Source organism: Gymnoscopelus microlampas (genome assembly GCF_963454915.1).
Source record: "Gymnoscopelus microlampas genome assembly, chromosome: 4".
Lineage (NCBI taxonomy): Eukaryota > Metazoa > Chordata > Actinopteri > Myctophiformes > Myctophidae > Gymnoscopelus > Gymnoscopelus microlampas.
The window spans coordinates 31,876,291-31,897,875 of record NC_139941.1 but is presented as its reverse complement, the minus strand read 5'-3'; the positions used below and the strand labels follow the sequence as shown (position 1 = coordinate 31,897,875).

General features: G+C 39.2%; 3 protein-coding genes across 4 annotated transcripts; 2 read left to right on the top strand and 1 right to left on the bottom strand.

The window, feature by feature from the left end:
- Positions 1 to 365: 365 nt before the first annotated feature.
- Positions 366 to 4,875, top strand: aldh3b4 (aldehyde dehydrogenase 3 family, member B4; the record flags this gene model as incomplete). The annotated part of the gene is made up of 10 exons (XM_084054883.1): positions 366 to 418; positions 1,111 to 1,300; positions 1,454 to 1,564; positions 1,787 to 1,907; positions 2,020 to 2,105; positions 2,771 to 2,852; positions 2,962 to 3,351; positions 3,478 to 3,644; positions 3,734 to 3,833; positions 3,993 to 4,875. The coding sequence occupies 10 exons, from the start codon at positions 366 to 368 to the stop codon at positions 4,190 to 4,192; spliced, it is 1,500 nt and encodes a 499-aa protein (XP_083911009.1). The 3' UTR covers positions 4,193 to 4,875.
- Positions 4,876 to 6,189: 1,314 nt separating this feature from the next.
- On the bottom strand, positions 6,190 to 8,518 carry mmab (metabolism of cobalamin associated B). Its single transcript, XM_084054187.1, has 9 exons — positions 8,403 to 8,518; positions 8,124 to 8,182; positions 7,390 to 7,483; positions 7,229 to 7,286; positions 7,067 to 7,139; positions 6,871 to 6,968; positions 6,698 to 6,762; positions 6,525 to 6,584; positions 6,190 to 6,423 (listed from the first exon to the last, which is right to left on the bottom strand). Exons 1-9 carry the CDS (start codon positions 8,504 to 8,506, stop codon positions 6,339 to 6,341), a joined length of 696 nt encoding a protein of 231 aa, XP_083910313.1. The 5' UTR covers positions 8,507 to 8,518; the 3' UTR covers positions 6,190 to 6,338.
- A 989-nt stretch (positions 8,519 to 9,507) lies between these two features.
- Positions 9,508 to 19,545, top strand: mvk (mevalonate kinase). 2 transcript variants are annotated; one of them, XM_084054915.1, is made up of 10 exons: positions 9,508 to 9,860; positions 10,413 to 10,560; positions 11,142 to 11,286; positions 14,227 to 14,382; positions 14,778 to 14,881; positions 15,633 to 15,678; positions 15,833 to 15,923; positions 16,374 to 16,493; positions 16,726 to 16,879; positions 18,424 to 19,545. In XM_084054915.1, the coding sequence occupies exons 1-10, from the start codon at positions 9,783 to 9,785 to the stop codon at positions 18,573 to 18,575; spliced, it is 1,194 nt and encodes a 397-aa protein (XP_083911041.1). In that variant the 5' UTR covers positions 9,508 to 9,782; the 3' UTR covers positions 18,576 to 19,545. The 2 variants fall into 2 exon arrangements, with proteins under 2 accessions (XP_083911041.1, XP_083911042.1); XM_084054916.1 differs by lacking the exon at positions 18,424 to 19,545 and having other exon boundaries at positions 16,374 to 16,551; positions 16,726 to 16,860.
- Positions 19,546 to 21,585: the final 2,040 nt, after the last annotated feature.

The window sequence follows — 21,585 nt, the reverse complement described above, 5'->3', positions numbered from 1 at the left end:
GATTAATATCATAAAATAGTTAACTTTTTAACAACTTTTTACTTTTTAAACCATAAAATATCACCTTTTAGTATTCTGCAAACATATTTTTCATTGTTGTAATGATCGATGAGTAATTGCTTGGAGACAGATTATATTTGCAACATTTATATAAGGCTATGGGTGGGGAAATTTAGTTTCTGATACAACCATGTTTTTTCAGATTTCCTAGAATAAAGCTGCGGGTTATGTTCTGCACGCCCCAAAACCCATTTTCTATTCACCTGTGCTCACTCCTTGTACTTCATGACAGGTTAACCAATTGTAGGATCTGCATGGGTTCTGGATACTAACTACCATCCATATCATCACTGGAATAATTAATGATGACTAGTCCACAGAGCCCTTCTCCTACAAACTGGTTTAAAACATTACAAAGGTAAATGCACACCTGCAGCACTAGGCACACATTTATGGGATAATCTTTTGTGTAGGTTATTTTGTGACAACTAAATTACTATATAAATTCAATGATTTGGAACGTTTGTATTTGTTTCTGAACACAAGGCTAGACATAGGGTTGCTAATTTGGCAGGTAAAGTGAATGTTCTCTTTGGTTTGGACAACGTGATCCCTTAAGTTGCCACGTTGTTTTAAAGTTTCTGGAAAATCACAAGAGAAATGGTTGGTTTGCTTTGTGGATGCGTGTCTGTTCCTCAACCCTAACTTCCCTCTGTTAATTTAATTGTAGTACTACTACTAACTCCAACCCCAACCCTGAGGGAACATACAGTAGAGCTGAGGCAACATAAGGTCAACCCTGTGGGAGTTCACCAACTGATTGGCTGAAAATACAGGAATTTCATAGCTGGGGTTCAACTGGTCAGTCTGAATAGGCTTAAGTCTTAACTACAAATAAAATCTACTTAGAAAAGACCTGCAAGATGTTTTGTTAGAATGAGTGGAAAAGCAAGGGCATGTTACGCATGTCAAAGGAATGGCCGCTTAACATGCAGAAGGTATGGAACTGTAGAACCCCTACTGTATATGGTGAACGTATTTGGACAGATATTTAGATCCGACCACACATGATTTATGGTAATTTACTATTAACCATATTTTGTGTTCCAGGACCAGGCAAGGAGAGCCTTGTTTGAAGCATGTGGCGGGTGTGGAGCTGCTGCAGCGGGCTCGACATGCCTTCCAAGCCGGGCGCACAGTTGAGGAATTCTTCAGACTGGCTCAGCTTGAGGCCCTAGTGCGTATGCTGGAGGAACATGAGTGTGAATTTGTGGATGCTCTTGGAAGGGACCTCCATAAGGTGTGGACTAAAGCACCTGCAATATTGAAGTTTATGTTTGCAGTGTTCACGTTGAAATAATGCATTAGGTTTCTACAGTCAGAAAGATATAATTGTTAAAGAGGTGATTTGTTTCAGATATTTTAGTAGCCTACTTTTGTGCCTGTTTCCCAGTCACGGTTTGAGACAGTTGTGTCAGAGCTCATTCTTGTGAAGAATGAGGCTCGTTATGCTATCAACAACCTGAAGAAATGGATGCAACCACTACGCGTGGAAAGGAATCTGGTGAGATACATGAGAATATTTCTTAAAGCATTGTCATCGGCTATTTACCCATGCAAAGATTTAGAACATGCCGTCTCCAGGGTACAAAGCAATGCATTGTACTGAGCCCACCAGATCAGATTAGAACCTGAGAACTGAAGTGGTCTTTACATAATTTAAATTTAAAAATGGGCTTATAATGAACTCATTTTGAGCTGTTTTGTCATTATCTTATTGGCGTAGTCCACCACATTAGATGAGTGTCTGGTGGTGAATGAGGCGCTGGGTGTGGTGTTGATCATAGGATCCTGGTGTAGTCCTGTCCAACTCTGTCTGGTGCCATTGGTAGGGGCCATCGCAGCAGGTACCTGTTAAAAGATATTTAATAGATATTTAATTTAGGCCTATATTTTTACATCCACCCTTACCAATAGTTTGACCATTGATATGTTGTGTATTTGTGTTAATCTTTGTAGGGAACTGTGCAATTATCAACCCCTCTCAGTGCACCCCTCACACAGCAGAGCTTCTACATCGTCTCATCTCCTCATATCTGGATAATGTTAGTAGTTATAAGAGTTCCATAAGAATAATAGATACAGCTTCTGCTTACCATCCCAACAAGATTGAGTGACAAATCTTTCTATTTGGGGAAGTATTGGTGTATTAGGGCTGTTGATGATTCAATAATTCTTATGATCAAAGACTTGAATCTAATTCAATAGTTTGTTTTAATGCATCAAAATGGAAAACAGTTTTCCTACCCTCATTTTCTGACAAATGCAACCATTAACCAAAAATCCTAGATCGAAGACAAATCTGGTCATATTTCAAGGAATGACAATTGTACAACATGAAATTAATTCAGTATATCGTGGCACTAGCTTATGGTATAGTGATTCTGAATAAATAACATTGCCATCCTTGCAAGTCACAAAAAAGCTTATACAACTGTGCCACAATGTATTTTAAATATTGTGTTAAGATGGCTTATCTCTTTAGTGTACCAGTCACCTTTGTCAACTAAGATTGTAATCACTAGTCAGCTGCATAATGAACTTGGCTGAAATGGCACACTACTACAGTATATGTTTTGTTTTGTTTTGCTTACTGTAAATCGCTCTAGAAATGCCTAAATTGTTAACAGTATGAGATAAAGACACCTGTTTTGTCCCTGATGCAAACATTTAAATCATTTAACCTAATTCATTTTTGTTCTTTTTCAAGGAGTGCTTCCATGTGATTCTTGCAGGCCCAAAATACTTGGCTGAAATTGCGGAACTCAATTTTGATCACATCTTCTTTACAGGTAAAGATGATGAAAATGATTCAGCTGTCAAAATATGTTGTTTTTGTGGTTACTCACTCAATTAGATTACGGTAAATAAAGATTATACTGTAATTTCAACTGTCACTAGGAAACAAGGAGGATGGAAGCAGAGTGGCTCAGGCTGCAGCTCGCACACTGACACCTATTACACTCGTTCTGGGTGGCAAGAACCCATGTTATGTGGACCAGCAATGTGACATCCTTATCACAGCACAACGCATTGCCTGGGCACGTTTCCATAACGCTGGGCAGAGTGTGGTAGCTCCCGACTACATCCTGTGCCATGTTGATGTCAAAGTAAAGCTGGTCCAGGCCCTGAAATGCTGCCTGGTGCAGTTCTATGGCTCTGATCCCCGTGAGTCCCATAGCTTTGGGCGCATGGTGAATATGGAGACCTTGAACCGTACCAGAGACCTGCTGTTGAGGTCTGGGAAGGTGGCCATGGGTGGGAAGGTGATTGAAGAAGAAAAATACATAGGTAATGGTAATCTATTTGCGATTATTTTCTTTATGCACCAGAGTTTGCACTATAATGTGCAAATACTGTATGTTGTATGTACTGTACATATTTGTAATGGATGGTTTGTTTTTATCTTGTCTGAAGCCCCAACAATTCTGACAGAGGTGGTAGACTCGGACCCCATCATGCAACATGAAGTTTTTGGCCCGGTTCTTCCAGTTCTGACCATTAACAATGTAGACGAGGCAATTGCCTTCATTAAACGGCAAGAGAAGCCTCTCTGTGTGTATGCTTACTCTACCAACAGCAAGGTAAAAGCACACATCTTTATATTCTTTATTCAATGTACAGTACTTGTGTTGCCAGTGCATATTCTATTCATGCACACATCCTTTTACAGGTCATTTCAAGGCTAATGACTGAGACGTCTAGTGGGAGCTTTTGTTCCAATGATAGCGTCCTGCAGAGTGTAATGGTGACATTGCCTTTTGGCGGAGTTGGTAAGTTGGTACCATGCAACCTTACAAATATGACACATGGGACTACAAATTATGCCAAGTTTAGTGTGTGTATGGGAGTCCAACCCTCTCAGGATGATGTAACTCAGGGTCTGTGTGAAAAGGATCAATAATATATAAAATTATTTTAAAACTTGACAGGGGCAAGTGGAATGGGCTCCTTCCATGGGCGCAACAGCTTTGACACATTTTCTCACAGGAAATCGTGCCTGCTAAGAGGCACACGGTTTGAATGTGTCACCTACTTGCGTTATCCACCCTATGACGACCGCAATCTGTCTCTAATGACATGGGCCAGCACACTCTCTCAGAAGAGCGAGGGCTGGTGCCAGATCCTATGAGAGGTCGGGTGATGATAGATACATTTGGAAAGAAAGCTGAACACTCCAGACCCTGACATTCAAATACTGGACATGGTGCAATAAAAATGAATGAGTTAAATGGACCGAAATAAATAAAAATGAGGGAAAGAATGCATTGTGACTGTGACAGCCAATTCATGTCTCCATGACATATTCAACACAGTGGCATATTTTCACAGTGTGGGATGGCCTGGCCATTGTGACAACAAAATGATTAGATTTATTTAAAGCATACTATATATATACATCTGTGTATAATGTACAGACAAATGTAGGGGTTTTAACACTGCAGTATCTGCTGTTATATGGTTTTGGATTAAACATGGTCAATACATCACGTAACTCAATTCTGGTGTAGCTGTGTGAAACAGAATACCATTACTATTATTATGGATGTTCAAATATATTCATTTGAATGTGTTTGTAATGCAACTACATTACAGTGAAGTTTGGCTTGCTTGAGTATGACCTATATGGCTATATCCTGAAATTATCAATGAAATTAATAAACAGTAACACTTTACTTTTTAACAGGGGTGGAAGTAACTCATTACAAATACTATCATTACTGTAATTTAGAAGCCGCATGTACTATTTGCAGTACATTTGTGAAAGAAGTAATTAAAATGTAACTTTTAAAAATATATAATTTAGTAATACTGCTTTTGGAAAGCCAGGGAGTAAGTAGTTAGTTATACTGTTATGGCCCAATAAGGACATTCTTTAAAGGAGACACACCATGAATTTAAAAAAAATATTTGATATTTAATATCATATGGTGTATGTCCCTCAAACCATTTTCAAAAGGTTTGAGCCTAAATCAACACTCAGATATACTCATCCCAAGTCAATTCTCTCAGGCTTATAAAGCACTTTCAGCTGCAATACCAAAACGTCCTGTTGGGCAGGGGGGTGCTGTACTGCGGTACTGAGCAATTCTGTCTGGCAAAATACATGGGCAGAAAGTTTGGTGAGGTAAGCAAACTTGCCATTCTGAGATGGCCTGTTTAGACATGCCCATTCTGAAAATCTCTGAAATGAGAATGAATGACTGAATGTTAACAAAAAATATTTTTTGGGGTACAAGAGACACTGGGGAGCCCAAAAAATACCAAAAAAATAAAAAAAAGTGAAATTCATGGTGTGTCTCCTTTAAGAAATCTTTCTAATAAAGAAAAGATGGTCACCACTTTGGAATCACTTAAGGGGAGAGCAACGGGTTGGCAGGGTGTATTCATATTGATTGGCTGTGGTCAGGATGCCACATTGGCCCTTTCAGTGTGACCATGCGTATAGTTTTCAACAAGTAATTTCACATAATGCTAGACATGTTTTGGGACATGTTTTTTATGAACAAAATCATAACAGCCAAAAAATATGTAAATGATATCCAAACATTTTTCAAAACATTCAGTTAATTCCAAACTATTCCCAGGAATTCCATGACATGGGAACCCTGTTATACTTAACACATTGCCTGCCAGAGTTTTTTCAGATTTTTAGCTGTTGCCTGCCAGGGTTTTGCCATGTTTTTGGTACCTGTTCGCGTAGCCACAGATTTTTTTCCTCCAGTATGATTGATCCCCAGATGGTTTCTAATCACAGATGAGATTCAGGTGTGGTTTCACAAATGTCAACGAGGTCATTTTGACCTCGTTGACATGTTTGGTTGATGTTTCAATATAGCTCAAAAGCAGTAGTTTTAAACCAAAAAACAAAGTGAATTGTTTGTCCGTTTGAATTTTAACATTGAAGTGAATGGAGCAGCAAATCTTCGAACATTTTTAGCTCCTAATCTGTTCATAATTCGACAAGGGTTGAAATTATAAAAAAATGCAAAAAAAAAAAAAAAAATTTTTTGAAAAAAAATTTTTTTTTTTCCCTTTTTTCCAAAGACGTATATATACGTCATTGGCACGCAACAGCTGATTTCTAAATGACGTATATATACGTCTTAGGCAGGCAATGTGTTAAGTAATATTTATGTAAGTAACAGTACTTCTACTTGAGTAGGATATTCTAGTATTCTTTCCATCCTAACTTACTGGAATACAGAATTTTGGTTTGTACTCATAAAATAAAAAAAGTAACAAAATATCTTTATGTTCCTCACTCCAGGATGTAGTTATTCAGGCCTTTTGTAGATTGTCTCTTCGTTGCCTTCTTTCATAGCTGCATATCTTGCCACAGTGAACAGGTAATCGCTCAATCTGAATGGATAATGGAATAATAATTCAGAAGGAGGTCAATAAATCATGTACATTGTGTTCCTGTGGTTGTGCATTAAATTCCACAGAAGCCATGTACTGACCTGTTTAAAAACTTGGCAACATCTTGATCTGCTTCACCTGAGCGCACAATAGGAGCAACACTGAAATAGGAGCAGAGAGCTGTCAGCCAACTGTGTCAGTATTATCACGACTAACTAGGCCATTTTGAGGAATATTTTATGATTTTATTACGGTGGAATACTGTTGAACTGACCTGCGCTCTGCTCGGCGACAGATTGTCCGAGCTACATGCAAAGCAGCACTGCTCTTGCCTCCAGACTGTGGAATGTAATATGCAAGTGTTAACATGATATGTACATGTACTGTATATCACGAAAGACTGCACTCTGACCACAGCCTTGTTTCAGTGTGAGTGGGCTTACTTACAGGTAAAATGAAGTTGGTGAGTGGCGGGAGTACGTCTGTGAATTTATCAATCCAGCTTTCCAAGTCCACCACTGGTTGAGAGGAAAACCTGGTTTTCTCTAATCAAAAAGAAAGAAAAAATTGGCAGGTAGATCCTGGATCACTTCAATAAGTCAAATGATATTAAATGCACTGTACTAAATAAAATGTAAATTACTTATATGACTTTCTCTCGCAGATGACAGAGGAGTGGCAATATTTGACCCCACATCTTGTAATATGCACTGTATCTATGGGATGAGAAATAGGCATTTAATGTACAAGTATATTATTTAATTTGTCAGCACTACTGGAAGCTGGTAGAAGTTGGAATTCCAACCTTGTCTAGCTGATAAGTGAACTCATGGCCCTTTTCAATGCAGAACTCCCTGGCCAACCTGTAGAATTAAAGTTGATTACTTTGAGTTAGCCAGACCAAAGACATGAATTCAAATCTGATAGTGACATGACTACAATTAATACTAATAATACATTTCATACCCTATGGCTGATGACAATTCATCTGTAGCTCCCAATGCTTCAAACACGTGATCTTCTTTCGGCCTCCTTTCTCCTGTGAAGGTGCTGGAAAAACCTATGAGAAAATGTAATAAAAGTTAATTCCATCTGACTTGAATTTACGATAGAAATGTGTAATCATCATCACTGTTCACTGGTGCCTTTTGGATACAGGATAGGTGGGCACTATGGACATATGGGCACATCTATGTGAAATTGGCTATTTTGTCCAAAATGTTAAAACATAAAATATTTGAGAAATGGTTTGAGAAAAGTAATGTAAAGTATACATGATGTGAACATGCACGGTACATCATTATCAGACTTCATTTTCTCCTTCAACTTCATATTAGGCCTTAATTGTCTTTTTTTTTGACGTTCTGTATAGTCGTGTGTATATCTGTCTGTCTCTTATATGTCATCATGATTTGTGTGCATGGGGATCTCATCTTAAACAAGCTCAGTGCTTAATGAGTCTTGTATTGTGAATTACTTCCATGTACAGTTGTTCTCATGTCTTACTAAATAAAGTACATCAATCAATCAATCAATTAAATGTTTAAGCATGTTCTAATTATGTATACTTTACTTTACTCAAAAACATTTTCCAAATATACTTTTTTTGTTTTCATTTTGGATAAAATACCCAATTTTACATCGAGGTGCCCAGATGTCCCTAATGCCCACCTATCCTGTTACCGTGCATTTTAACTGACCTTTGTCTCCAGTTTTGGTGTAAATTTTAGGGATCTTAGAGTCTCCTTCGGTGACAAAACTGTTCAACGATAAAAAGCAAAACGTTTGCAAAATATGCATATGGTTAAGTGTAATAATAACAGGTAGTACTAGCTAAACATCATTACTTGCCTATATCTACTTTCCTCTGATAACACCATAGTGGATAACACAAGTTACACAACCACCAGTGTGTGTTGTAGCCTGACATATAAACATAATGAAACATAAATCTAACTAACACAGTGCCATGTAACTACCTTCTCTCAAACCCAAGGGAAGCTCTTGTCCAATTCAGATTTAGACATTTTGCTGCTCTTATAATGCAACGTAATTGAGTTGGTTTGATAACAACTGAAGCCATGTTTGTTTTCAGTACAATCTATTTTGTCCCACAGGTATTCCGTAGCTGCCTGGTCAGCGTTGCCAGATTTTGTGAGAGAAATAAGCAACCAGGTCTAGGAAAACAAGCCCAAAAGTGACTACTACTATACTAGGCCATTTATGAGCACTTTAAACTTATATACGGTATACATTGAAAATATCCACTATCTAAAAAAAATCTTGAAATAAAATGTGGAATATTTTGAAACATTCTAACAAATCTAGTCCCCTGGCACAAAACATTTTCAGATGGGGGTTAGGGGACAAATGCATATTAATTTGGGTTAAGGTACATGACATTTATATTTATCTATGTGAGAACCGCTGGTTACAATCATTTAAAAATCGTGAAACAAGCCCAAAAACACAAACCGCAACCTGCAACTATCAAGCAACTTTACAGAAAAACAAGCTCAAAGTCGCTTATAATAAGCGGACATGGCAACACTGGGTAGCGGGCTGGTCATTTCATCGAACGACCAATCGCACCAGCATAAGCACCTATACATCGTAGGGAAACATGGCATTGTGATTGGATAAGTGTAAAATGTGTGTCGTTTGTTCGAGCGCTCATTGGCTGTTGCCAGCCGAAGCCACATTTTAGCTCCTCCTCATCTTCGGTATATCCATCGTTGCCATGTCCGCTTATTATAAGCGACTTTGGTCTTATTTTTCTGTTACGTTGCTTGTAAATATTGGTAGATGCGGGCTGCGGCTTTTTTTGGGCTTATTTTTTTTAAAACAAGCCATTTTTTCCCTCATATATACATTCCAAATATTTCTTTTCAAGATCTTTCTGAAAATAGCAGATCTACAAGCTCACAACGCGTCGCAATGTGAGCTTGTAGATCTTGTAAGTCAAGCGCTCATGTGGCCTAGTCCCTTCTTTTGGGTTTGTTTTCAGAGACCTGGCTGCTTATTTCTCTCACAGAATCTGGCAATACTGTGTGTATGCCTGTTTGTTTTGTTGTGACAGTTCACACATAGCACTGGATGAATGGAGGTTTCTTTTAGGTGTCATTTTTTCGGTCGACTTTAATACTTTCTCGGACCATAGAAGTGCTGTGATTAACAGTTTATGTCGCTGTGAGCCATTCTGAACATACGGCAACGAACGACGAGAAGAAGACATATATATCTTGGGCACATGTGCTAATGGTAGCTTTGCTGTCTCTAAGGATTAACGTTATAGTTCGCATAACAAGTTCAAATAGAATCCGCTGAAGGACTACCTTTTTCTTAGAATAATTATAGACATGCAGGTGAAAGAATGCATCGTGTCTGCTCCAGGGAAAGCTATCCTTCATGGAGAACATGCAGTTGTTCATGGAAAGGTTAGTTTCCAGGATTCACCAGCTCAATGATACGTATCGATGAGTGAATGCTTAACAAAGATATATTGCCGAACAGACTTGATAAATAATGTACTGTCTGTCTGTCTGTCTGTCTGTCTGTCTGTCTGTCTGACTCAGTGGTGGAAAAAATGCTAATTTTCTTTACTTAACTAAAAGTATACTGCAATGTAGAAATACTCTGTTACAAGTAAAAGTCCGGAATTCAAAATTTCAACACGTGCTTAAAGTACCAAAAGTAGAAAGTATAATATTTGCCTCTGGAATGTAGTGGAGTAGACGTAAAAGTACTGAAAATTGGAAATATTCCAGTAAAAATACATCAAAATTGTACGTAAGTACAGTACTTGAGTAAATGTACTTAGTTACTTTACACCACTGTGACTGATTGATTGTCGGGTGAAAGACAATATCAACCATGCTTTGTGAGAGCACTTGTACTTCTATACGTCTATATGATGTTTTCCAAATGTATTTCTTTGACTGTATAACTGCATTGCTGTCTTTTTTTTAATCAATAATACTCCATACTAGGTGGCTCTGGCAGTGAGTTTGAACCTGAGAACATATTTATGGTTGAAGCCAAGCTCTACGGGGAAAGTTGGTATCAATCTTCCAAATATCGACACATTCATCTGCTGGGATCTGTCTGAACTGAAGCAGCTTCTTCCCGACTCTTGTGGTAAGGAATGGTGAAGAGTAGAGTTGAGCAATGTTCGGACACTGTTAAAACATATTGATTATATATATATATATATATATATATATATATTGATGTATCTTGATTTGCATCACAATTGGACAGGAACCATGTCCAAAACAAAATCTGTAGCTTTTATATATATATATATATATATATATATATATATATAGTGTATATACACACACACACACACACACACACACACACACACACACACACACACACACACACACACACAGGGAATTTGTTGAATTTGTTTTTGATATTCATTAATATTCAGACTCACTCATACATGATGATAATTTAATTTGATCATTCACAATTCACCATGACCCATTTCTACACCCTGTGGTGTACAAATTGCTTTGACATTTAGACTACAACTAGTTTTAATGTAATTAATCAAGAATTGGTTAAAGTGTCCGAACCTACAGGCCAAATGAAAGGCATATGAACAAGTGATTTCGCTCTAAAAACTGTCAAAGATGTATGTTTTCTAATGCAGTTTACACATTTACAAATCAGTTGCTAATTGTTTTGTTTTGACATTCTTCTTATAGCTAAGAGGGAGGAGGTAAAACTGCTGGATGCTGAACTCATCAAGAGACTTCGTGAATTTATTGGTGTAACTAATGGGAACCTGGATACTCGCAGCATGGCCACCTTATCATTCCTCTACATTTACCTCTCTCTGTTTGGATCGGGGTGAGCAGCTAACTAAAACAGGGTTCTTCAACAGTGGGTCCTGGACCCCTAGGGGGTAGGAGTTACTACAGGGGGTCCACCAAATCTTTGTGATATAATTACATTTTTTAAATATACCACTTGAACCCTAGCATCCCTTTTCTGAGGAGAACCATTAGCCAAAAATAGCCGATCACAGCGCCTCGCAGCGCGAGGCGTTGTGAAAGAGGTATAGGTGTAGAGGGAAAAAAAGAGCAGACCAAGTAAACAAAAAAAGTTTAATCTGAAACACCATTTTATACAATATAGAGGGGGTCCCTGCTTCATCTCTGTCTCAGCTAGGGGGTCCTTGGCCTGAAAACGTTGAAGACCCCTGTACTATGATATTTAGAGGTTGTCCAATATGGATTCTTCAAGGCCAATACCAATTATGATATTTTGGAGAACAGGAAGGCAGACTTTTTTTTCTCTCTCTCTCAAAGATTCTGATATCCGGAATTGATGTATATAACTCTGTAACCTAAAGGGCATCTGGTTCCACTGACCATCTGTCCGTCTGTGCACGTGCCTTTCATGTTTACAGTATTTTATATTTCAAATACTTAAAGAACTTTTAATATTTAATAGTAGTGTTTGAAATGTAGTTTTTTATGCATAAAAATACATGTGACTTTAAATTTTAGCCATGTAACTCTCTTCCGCTGTTTTTTGTGGCCAAAGGCCAAGTTGACCAATAGCACCTCAGGCTGCTAGGTGCATGACATCAGACCTCTGGCCATAGCCAAGTCTGCAGGGTGTGCAACCAGCCTGGTGAAGTGAAAATCATGTAAAAACTGTTATTGTTATTTCAGCACTTTCGCTTTTATAAAAAAAATCACACCCTGTGTGAAGTGAGTGGTGCCTTTGATGAGCCCCGTATTGACCCCCGTATTGATGTTGTCATCAATGTTTGTGGACAGACATAGAAAACAGACTAGAAAATGTGCTCCTCGGAGCACAAGTCTCCGCCAGCAGACCCGTGCTATTTTAACCAAAGGAAATCACTTACCCTATCTTTAACCATAGTTTTCTAGAAATGTTCTGATTCTCTTAGATTAGAACATCTAAGGATTAGAACATGTTAGCTTGGCTAACATGTTCAATCAGCCAAGCTAACATGTCCAATGTTAACTTGGCTGATGGCACTGATGTCACTTCGAAACATGTAAACAATGTTTCGAAGTGACATCTATGTCTCTATTTCGTCATAAGTCTCGCTAGCCAATCAAAGCACACCCTTTCAACATATTGTCACGTGTCACGTGATGCTTGACCAATGTTAGCTTGGTGGACACACGGACATACATACATACATACATACATACATACATACATACGGACACACGGCCACACAGACAAAGCCAGATATAGGAGTGGTTGCCTTCGGCACCACTCAAAAATATGGTTGATATCTTTGGCTAAAGGAGATCATCACTGACCACATAAGTAGCCATGTTTTCAGCAGGGGGATGAGGCTGTCCCGAATTTTGAACATTGCATTGGGATTCTTTGCAGCTTTGTTCCTCATCTTGAGTCCTCATCAAATTATTGGCTTAGGATTGCGACAAAAACAAAATAATCTCCATGAATTCAATGCTTCATGGGGAGTGTAATTGATAGAAAATAAGTACTTTTTTGGGTGAACTACTCCATCTTCTAAAAACCCTTGTGTCAAAGAAACATTTCAAACTGGTCAAAGTGACTCATAGTGGGGGAGTATGTGCATTGAGTTTTATCACTGAACCAGAAGTATCTCTTATTCTGGTAAAAGACATTGGGTCTTAAATGGGGGATGCAAAGGATCTTCCATATGAACGCGCCTCTGACATGAGGAACAACTGTGATCCGCACATATCATGGATTTACACACCCCTTTGTGAATTGCACGTTGTTTTTTGCTTAGAGAAAGTAAACCCTCCTTTAGTCACTTTATTTACATGTTATTTACACTGATATTACGACCAGCTTAGTGAATCGGGCCCAATGACACTATGTTAGTGTTGGAGACTTCAGCATCTGGAAACAGGGAAAATGTTCAGGCATATTACAGCTGCAGGTTGTTGGTATGCTTAATCAGTCCTGACACAGTGCTGGCGTGTCTGAGAGAGGTGATGGGTTCTGACAGGATGGCCACTAATGAGAGTCTGGCACTAGGCCACACTGCAGCCTTTAACAAGTCTGGATGTGTTTGTCCCCTGGGAGAGGAGCCGGACAATTAGTTTAGAGTATCCCCCTGTCTGCCCAAAACAGCTTCCCTGACGGACAACATTGACAGCTAGCTGAGCAAGTTTCTGTTGCATATTCACATGCTTTGCTTCAACCATGTTGATTCTGACCAGAGTGAAGGATACAAAATAAGGTTTTGAGTATTTCCCAAATAAGCCATTGTAACAAAAGCTTTTAATTTAATTGGTACTCCGATACCATTCAAAATCGCTATTCCCAACCACTTCAGTGTTGGTACTATTAATTTTGTCATTACATTTTCTAAAGGACGACTTAACCCATTTTCAACCTTTCTTCATATAATTGGTCCTCAGTAATGCTCATGATAATATGGTACAATTTTTGTCTACTCTGTCTGTGTCTCAGAGGAGGGCTGTGGACAGTTCAGAAACCCGCCTACCAGTGACACCATTGGTGGGGAATCCAAGTTAATAGAAACTGCAGGCGTTCTATTCCTGGAAAGTTAGCATGCTATAATGGAAGCCATTGTTCTCGTGTTAATAAAAATCTAAATGAAACTGCCTAACGATGATGTCATTGGTAGGTGAGTTTCCAGTTCCCAGTTTCTCTGAGACAGAGTGAGTAGGGGAAAAATGGTACCATCAGTCATCCTTTAATAATCATTGGCAGAATCTGGTATTACATTAACTAAATGCATTTATTTGCTAAAATGTCTTTGTTTTTCATTCGTGGAAGAGATTTGCCCAGTTTGACAGTGACTGTGTGGTCAGAGTTGCCAACTGGAGCAGGACTTGGGTCAAGTGCTGCCTTCTCTGTGTGCCTCGCAGCCGCTCTGCTCTCTGCCAGTGGAGCCATTCCCACTCCTCTCAAAGACTGGGACATCACCGCCAGGTAATGTCATTGTAGGACCATATTCACACGCCGACAATTTTGCTCTTACGTCATACCGAGGTGAGCATGATACCCGACTATGATGTAAAAGCAAACTGGCCGCTGTGTGATTTATGGTCAAATGAGAGACCCATTCGCTATCATGTGCTATGTACTATGACTCAATGTATGTAGACCACATTTGTCATGTACAGAATAAGTATATGCTCTTAATGGGGCATCTCAATTTAAAAAAAGTAACACAATTACACATATTCACACCCATATTCACACTTAATTTTGCTCATCATTTGGTTTGAGACTGAGTTATATTAAGACACAATGGGTATGAAAGTCACTATTATGGGTGTTACATGTTTTTTTGTGCTTTGTTTCTGCACTTTGTGTAAGTCTAGGTGGAGTCAGGAACATATGGAGCTAATTAACAGTTGGGCATTTCAGGGAGAGATGATCATTCATGGTAATCCTTCAGGGGTGGACAATGCTGTAGGCACATGGGGTAAGCACTGAATCTTATTGGCTTTGCAGATATGTTATTACTAGATTTGCTATATTGCGCTGATCAGAGCAATGGTCACTGAGTTATGGCCATTTATGCCGTAAAGCTCCATATGTGTGCAATTTTCCCCTGACGTGGCCCCTGGTGTTACTATATAAGCTCATGTTTGAACGCTGAACTGTTTGTGCCAAGTTTGGTGCGGATGGGAGCAACGGTGTGCCTGTGGCCCCCAGGGGCCCCTTAACGTAGAATATTTTACATTTGGGGAATGTACAGTATTCTGTGACTGTGATAAGCTCTGTTCTGCAAATGTGTGCTTTGGAGACATTACTAATTAGACTACAGTAAGTTCAACATGTTGTGGAAAAAAGTTTTAGTTATTATAATAATAATATAATAGGAGTATTGTAGTTTGTAAGAGCATTCACTCTTACATGAACAAGTTTATTTCTGATGGTGTATAACATGAACAGGAATATTTTAACTATAATTGCACTTAAACCGTTATTCCTTTTATGCTATTTTATTTGATGGTTTATTTATCCTTAAAAGCGTTTTCATGGCTCATGTAAAGCACTTTAAAGTTTGAATTGCCTACGCAAATAAATAAATAAATGTACCTTATCTTGACTTGCCTATTATATCCCTTTTCATCTCCACAGACAGTTTATGTACTCAGGCAGTCATGTGATAGTATTTCTATAAATTGTACGTTATCATACAGCTCTAATATTCACTTCCCTTCATGTAGGTGGCATGCTGAGATTCTTGTCTGGGAAGATTATACCGCTGAGCAGGTACTATTATTCTGTTGCAATTGAAATGATGAGCAAAATTAAAACAATTAAGATGTAGCGGAGATCACGTTTAGTTATTGCATTAACAAAGCAGCAGCTTGGTAAATATTGCTCTGCTGAGAGCTCAATAATCTGTCTGTACTCTTATTTCTAGAGTGCCATTGTTGAGAATCCTCCTCACAAACACGAAAGTGCCACGTAGCACCAAGGTACTTGTTGCTGGGGTGAAGGACAAAATGAACAAGGTACTAAATGGTTACTTCATCCCCTGTGTATTACTTCCCAACACTGTAATTAATAAAATCTCCAGTGCGTTAGCATCACAGTCACTCTCTAGTGCCTGATGTAGAATGTAGAAAACATTGAAATTAAACTCTAGGACAGCACCCCTGTGTGCTGTTGCCGTGGTGACACCAGCAGGTGTGTGTATTTCCACTTGAGATGGAGGTAAGCCTTAATGGTGTGGAGGCAGTGCTGTGATCACGACATTTAAAAGTTACAGTCGGACTTGTGTAGTCACCTTTTAACAATCTATACACACACATGGTTTGCTCGGTGCATACAGTTCACTTGCACACAATACCTTGTAGATCGGCAAGTCTTTACACCTATAATGACATGCCCAAAATAGGGACACAAGGTTGAAAGTTGTTAATAAACAATATCTATCCCCCCTTTTCTTCTGTCATTTGTAGTTTCCTTCTATCATGTACCCTGTGCTTGAGTCAGTGGATGCCATTTCCTGCACTTGCGAGAAAACCCTCGCAGACATGACAAGTGAACCCATAACAGGAGAGCACTACAATGTTCTAGAGGTACAGAGCATGTTGACAGTATTGCCAAGATCAAGATTGACCAATATGTTAAATAACAGTAATTGATAACAGTAATTAAAATAATAATCCATAATTGGTAAGATTTTTTAGCTAACTCTTCAACTCATAAATGTGCATTTCATATTTTATATCCAAGAGATTTATTTCAACCCACACAGAGCCACATGTGGGTTCTAACTACAGCTTGTGTAATGTCAAATACTGTATTTAGGAGCTTATTGACATTAACCAGCACCACCTGAATGTGATGGGCGTTGGACACACTGCCCTGGACACACTATGCAGTGTCACTCTCGCCAGAGGACTTCACAGTAAGCTGACAGGCGCTGGAGGAGGGGGATGTGGCATAACCCTCCTAAGACCTGGTAATGTACCTTACTTGTAACTTAATGTATTCATTTATACTTTTCTTACTTTTAACTTTTATATCAGGCAGAAACCTTTTATCTCCATATTTATATATATATTTTGTTAAATGGCGACACGGAGCGGTGGGCTTCCGACTCTCTTTGCCGTAACGTGAAACATTTCAAGTGCTAAAAATGTACCACGTTATGACATGATAACTTATGATAAACGTTATGACATGAAATGTTTCACGTTATAATGTGATAACATGTCATGTTAAAATGTGATAACTTATCATGTTAAAATGTGATAACTTATCATGTTGTAATGATAAGTTTCACGTTTTAATAAGATAATATCTTGTTATGATGACTTGTTTCTTAGAAACATTTCACGTTATGTGATTTAAATAAATTACATTTTCCTGACATGGCAGCAATACACTTATGTAAACAAGAGCTTGTGACAAAATAATATCTACATTGGATCCACTGGAACACAGGTTCTGTTTTCCATTTCCTGAAACGCAACGGTTTTGGACATACACTTTCTCCAACAGCGAAGATATGCCTTACTGTGTATAATAACTGGTGAAGAGGATACTGTCTATCATTCAGTCTTCGACAACACAAACGGACAGAGAACCTGAATTATTTGTGTTTGTTTGTGCCCGCAGCCTTTAACACTCATCATTTGAATATGTATTCAGCCCCCCTAAATAGCACCCCAAATCATGTTCAGTATGTATTAAATCCCCCTAAATAGCACCCCAAATCATGTTCTTTGTTACCACATGTTGCTTGTATCTCTTTCTATTGCAACTATTGTCAACAAACTAGTTTTGGTCTCTTAAAATGCTCTCCCAAGTCTTTGAGCTAAAATGTTTGATTTAAGGAAGTAGGCACAAAGTGAGGTGACATATGCTGGTTTGCCAGTCTCTTAAAAGTTGTTCTTGTATTTGAGGTCTTACATTTTCAACATGATTTATGGTTAGTACATAGTAAAGTCCTCAAAGTTAATTTATCCATTTGTAACTCAGAGAGTATATACACATGTAACCAAATAGACCCTCAGCGTTAAATAAACGCTGAGGATTTTACTGTGTACTAGCACAGCCTTGCAGCTGTGTCTACCCTGTCCAGGTTAAGTGCTAAAACATTTCTCTTGCTACCTTATTATGTCTCAGCAGGGGACTACCAGACCTCTGGTAGGAAAGAATTCATAGCACACCCCCTATTTTTGCACATCTTGAGGATTACCGAGTTGAGAGATCAGGATATTTGTTTGGCTCCAGTTGTGGCACCTCCTGCCGTGTGCCCTTCTGCTGTTAGCTAGAGGGGCTTTGCAGGTTCACTTCTCACAGCAGAGCTCACATTGTCACACCTGGCTGTGAAACCACCTCTGCAAAGCTTCCAGTCACTTGCTCTGAATTGCAGTCTTTAATTCCACGGCAGTTGTAGCAAGTCCTATTAGCTTCTAGCTAGACATGAGTAATGTGATCCCTTTTTCACTTGCATGTACAATTATACCTCGACTTGACATGACTCTTTTTAATTTGTAGAGACGGATTGCTTAGTTATCCAGAACACTATTCAGGACCTGCAAGGCTTTGGCTTTGACTGCTGGGAAACGAGCATTGGTGGCCCTGGTGTTCAGCAGCATTCTCCTCATTCTGTGAAGGAGGAGATTTTGGAAGTTTTAAACCTTTACTGACTGAGGGCCCACAACTGGCTACAGCTGAACAAGCAAACATAATGGACTATGGACCTTTATTAGTAATGCATCAAGACCTATGTGAGGTCCACATAGCTTCCACGGGTAGCTGAAAGGAATCATGGAACTTGTAATGTCAATAACATGTCTGCAAGGTGATAATTGCTGCAGTATTACAATGTTAGTTCATGTTGTACAATCAAATATGATGGTGCAACTCATAATGGATACAACCTGATGTTTTCATTTTGTGGACTGGCTGTCCTTCAATAGGCCCACTGTGTTTCGTGGAATGAAAAGGATGTTATTTTATGTGCTGGAGTGATTGCTTGAGCTCTTTGTCCAGTAGATGGCATCAAAGTTGCAAAAATGACTTGTTTCTTTTAGTAGAGGCTAGAATGAGAGAGGTTGATTGATGATTGTGTCATAAGTCATAAAAGATTTTAATTTGTAATTGTAATGTTTTTACACAATAGAAACAACCTCTCTTAACTGATAAGTTGACCAATCAGTCAGTCAGTTGTGGTATTATAATATACGCTGGTCTGAATTCAAATGGGTAAAAAGAAGATCTCATAAGAATGAAAAAGGAAAGTGTTATTTACAATTCCTACATCATGCCTAATGTTTCTGAGAATGTTTTATTGAATGACCTGGGATCAGGAGATGATAACTTAACAAATACAATATGAATACCATTTATGTATTTGATGTGAAAGTCTCCCATAAAAATCATTTACAAGACGCCTGTTGGCTGCTTCTAAGAAAAAGCTAAAATATAGCTATAATTCTAACATTCATTCATTACATTTTCTCATAAAAGTCTAAATCAAATATGTAACATTGCGGTATGTAATATTGAGAGTCTAATATCAGTTTTTTTGCAAATCTTGCCAGGTTTCACTTCATAATTACATGAGAGGTGCTGCACATTTGTATTATTTGTTTTTCCTTTGCTAAAGAAGTGTGCGTGTGTGTGTGGGCGGGCATCCGTGGATTCTCTGGATCCTCGGGATTACCTCCACTTTATTGTGGATCAACAGCAACCAGCGTCCTTCTGTGAGTCACTCTTACATTTGTGCTGACTGACACACACACTCACGCCCCCCCCCCCCCCCCCCCCCCCCCCCCCACACACACACACACACACACACACACACATCTACAGTACACACACACACACACACACACACACACACATACACAGGTTACCAATTTGTTTTTGTCTCAATAGCTCATCCCTCTAATCATGACAAAATATTCTGCAACTGCTGTGGAAGCAGAATATGAACCTACTGTATTTAGAATTTAGAAAAAAGATTTAGGAAAAAGGTCATTTTGTGATTTATGAGTTTTTAATTTCCATTTCATTTTCAGTATTTTTTTTTAATATATAGATTGAGCGGTGCGACTCTGGCACTGTGTGTGAATAAACGGACATTTGTCACCCTCCCTGCCTTTCCGCCTGGCGCCCCCTCTGTCCTCCTGAATTGTGTCATCTTCATGTCAGGGCAGCCCCCTGTCAGTGCACGGCACAGTTGCCCCTAACCCCTGCTGGAATTTAATTACCACTGCGCTTTTCAATTGAAATGGCATTGACGAGGGGTGGGGGTAGGGGGTGGGGACAAGAGGGAGACAGCAGCGCTAGTTTCATTTGAAGCCCCTCTCTTTCTTTTCCCTCTCATTCTCTCTCGCTCCCTTTTACCCCTGCGAGGCACAGATGGTATTTTTTTTTTTTATCAATGTCAGCGCCAGCTTCTTTCTGCTCTGATGAATAGATTCTAAGGAGGCCCTGACATTATTTCAGATAACAGAGGGAGCGAGGAAAGGGGGTCAAGGATAGAGAGAGAATGTCAGAACTGGAGAGATGAAATGAAAACAGTATGCAAACCTCAAAGAGTTGTCCCCAGGAGGGAGGGAAGACTTACAAATCATTTATCGTTTTGTGTGTGTGTTTGTTTTGTCTGGATGAATCAGTCTTTTTTTGTGTTATTTCATTTGGCTTTTTTGAGAGGTATAGTGTAGAGAGACAGGAAACACTAAGAGAGTAGGGGAGTGACATACAGCAGATGGACTGGCCAGTCAGGAATCGAACCGGGGACTCATTGTCAGGCATTAGAGTCCATGTGGTATGTGCCCTAACTATCGGGTAGTTTTACACAGGGTCGCTCAGTGTAATTCATTTTGTAATGAAATGTTTAAATCTGTCCCTTTGCTGAGTGGTCATGTTCACTCTGGTCTCTCAGTGGACGGATGAAATGCTTGTCAGGAGCCATTAACTTTGAACACAGAATTAGCCCTGACTGACCGTATCACTTTGCTGTTGCCATAAGCATTATTAACAGGGTTTCACCCTATGATCCCCCTCAGCCCCACCTATTTTTTTTTGTTAAGTCTGGGCATTACAATGTGCGGCCTATGCTGTATGCTGTTTCTGTGTAAAAATGTGTATATGTGCATGTATTTGGCTGTGTGTCATGCAAACAGTACATATATGATGAGATGCATGTCTCGGTGAAGAGGTAACATGTTGACATGATTAAAGGGAAATGTGCTCCATGGGGAAGCGCTGTGTCACAGGGGCAATGACCATACTCTCCTATAGTCTGTTCAAGGCCCCAGACAGAGGCATTGACAAGGGCAATATCAACCTCTGGAGCCCCTGCTGGGTCTAGCTTGCAACTCTCAGTGATGATGGGCTGTGTGACCCTCCTGGGGGGAGTGTGCCCTTTAGGTAAGTAGGGGGTGGCTGGCAGTGTTGGTAACAGGGGTCTGCTGACCCCATTAAGGCAGCGGGATGTAGAGGAATCTGTCGTAGAACTCAGAGTTGAAACATCACCCTGTTCCTTTAACCCTACCACTTTGTAGACGTGTAGGCTGCTTTTTTCTAATGCTGAGAAAGAATGGGGCACACCCTTGTATAAACAATCAGTTGGAGTAGATGTCGGCCATGTTGCCTCAGCTGATTTGACTGACTGACAAATTTATTTCAACTGAGATTTCCATTGGG

What these genes read in the sequence shown, in the direction of transcription:
- mmab (XM_084054187.1), bottom strand. Translation starts at nt 8,506, where the DNA reads ATGGCTTCAGTTGTTATCAAACCAACTCAATTACGTTGCATTATAAGA. An exon ending in TCCCTTGGGTTTGAGAGAAG is followed by an intron (nt 8,183 to 8,402) that starts GTAGTTACATGG and finishes ATCGTTGAACAG; the next exon opens with TTTTGTCACCGAAGGAGACT. An exon ending in GTTGCCAAGTTTTTAAACAG is followed by an intron (nt 6,424 to 6,524) that starts GTCAGTACATGG and finishes TTATCCATTCAG; the next exon opens with ATTGAGCGATTACCTGTTCA.
- mvk (XM_084054915.1), top strand. Translation starts at nt 9,783, where the DNA reads ATGCAGGTGAAAGAATGCATCGTGTCTGCTCCAGGGAAAGCTATCCTT. An exon ending in TGAAGGACAAAATGAACAAG is followed by an intron (nt 15,924 to 16,373) that starts GTACTAAATGGT and finishes TGTCATTTGTAG; the next exon opens with TTTCCTTCTATCATGTACCC. An exon ending in CATAACCCTCCTAAGACCTG is followed by an intron (nt 16,880 to 18,423) that starts GTAATGTACCTT and finishes TTTAATTTGTAG; the next exon opens with AGACGGATTGCTTAGTTATC.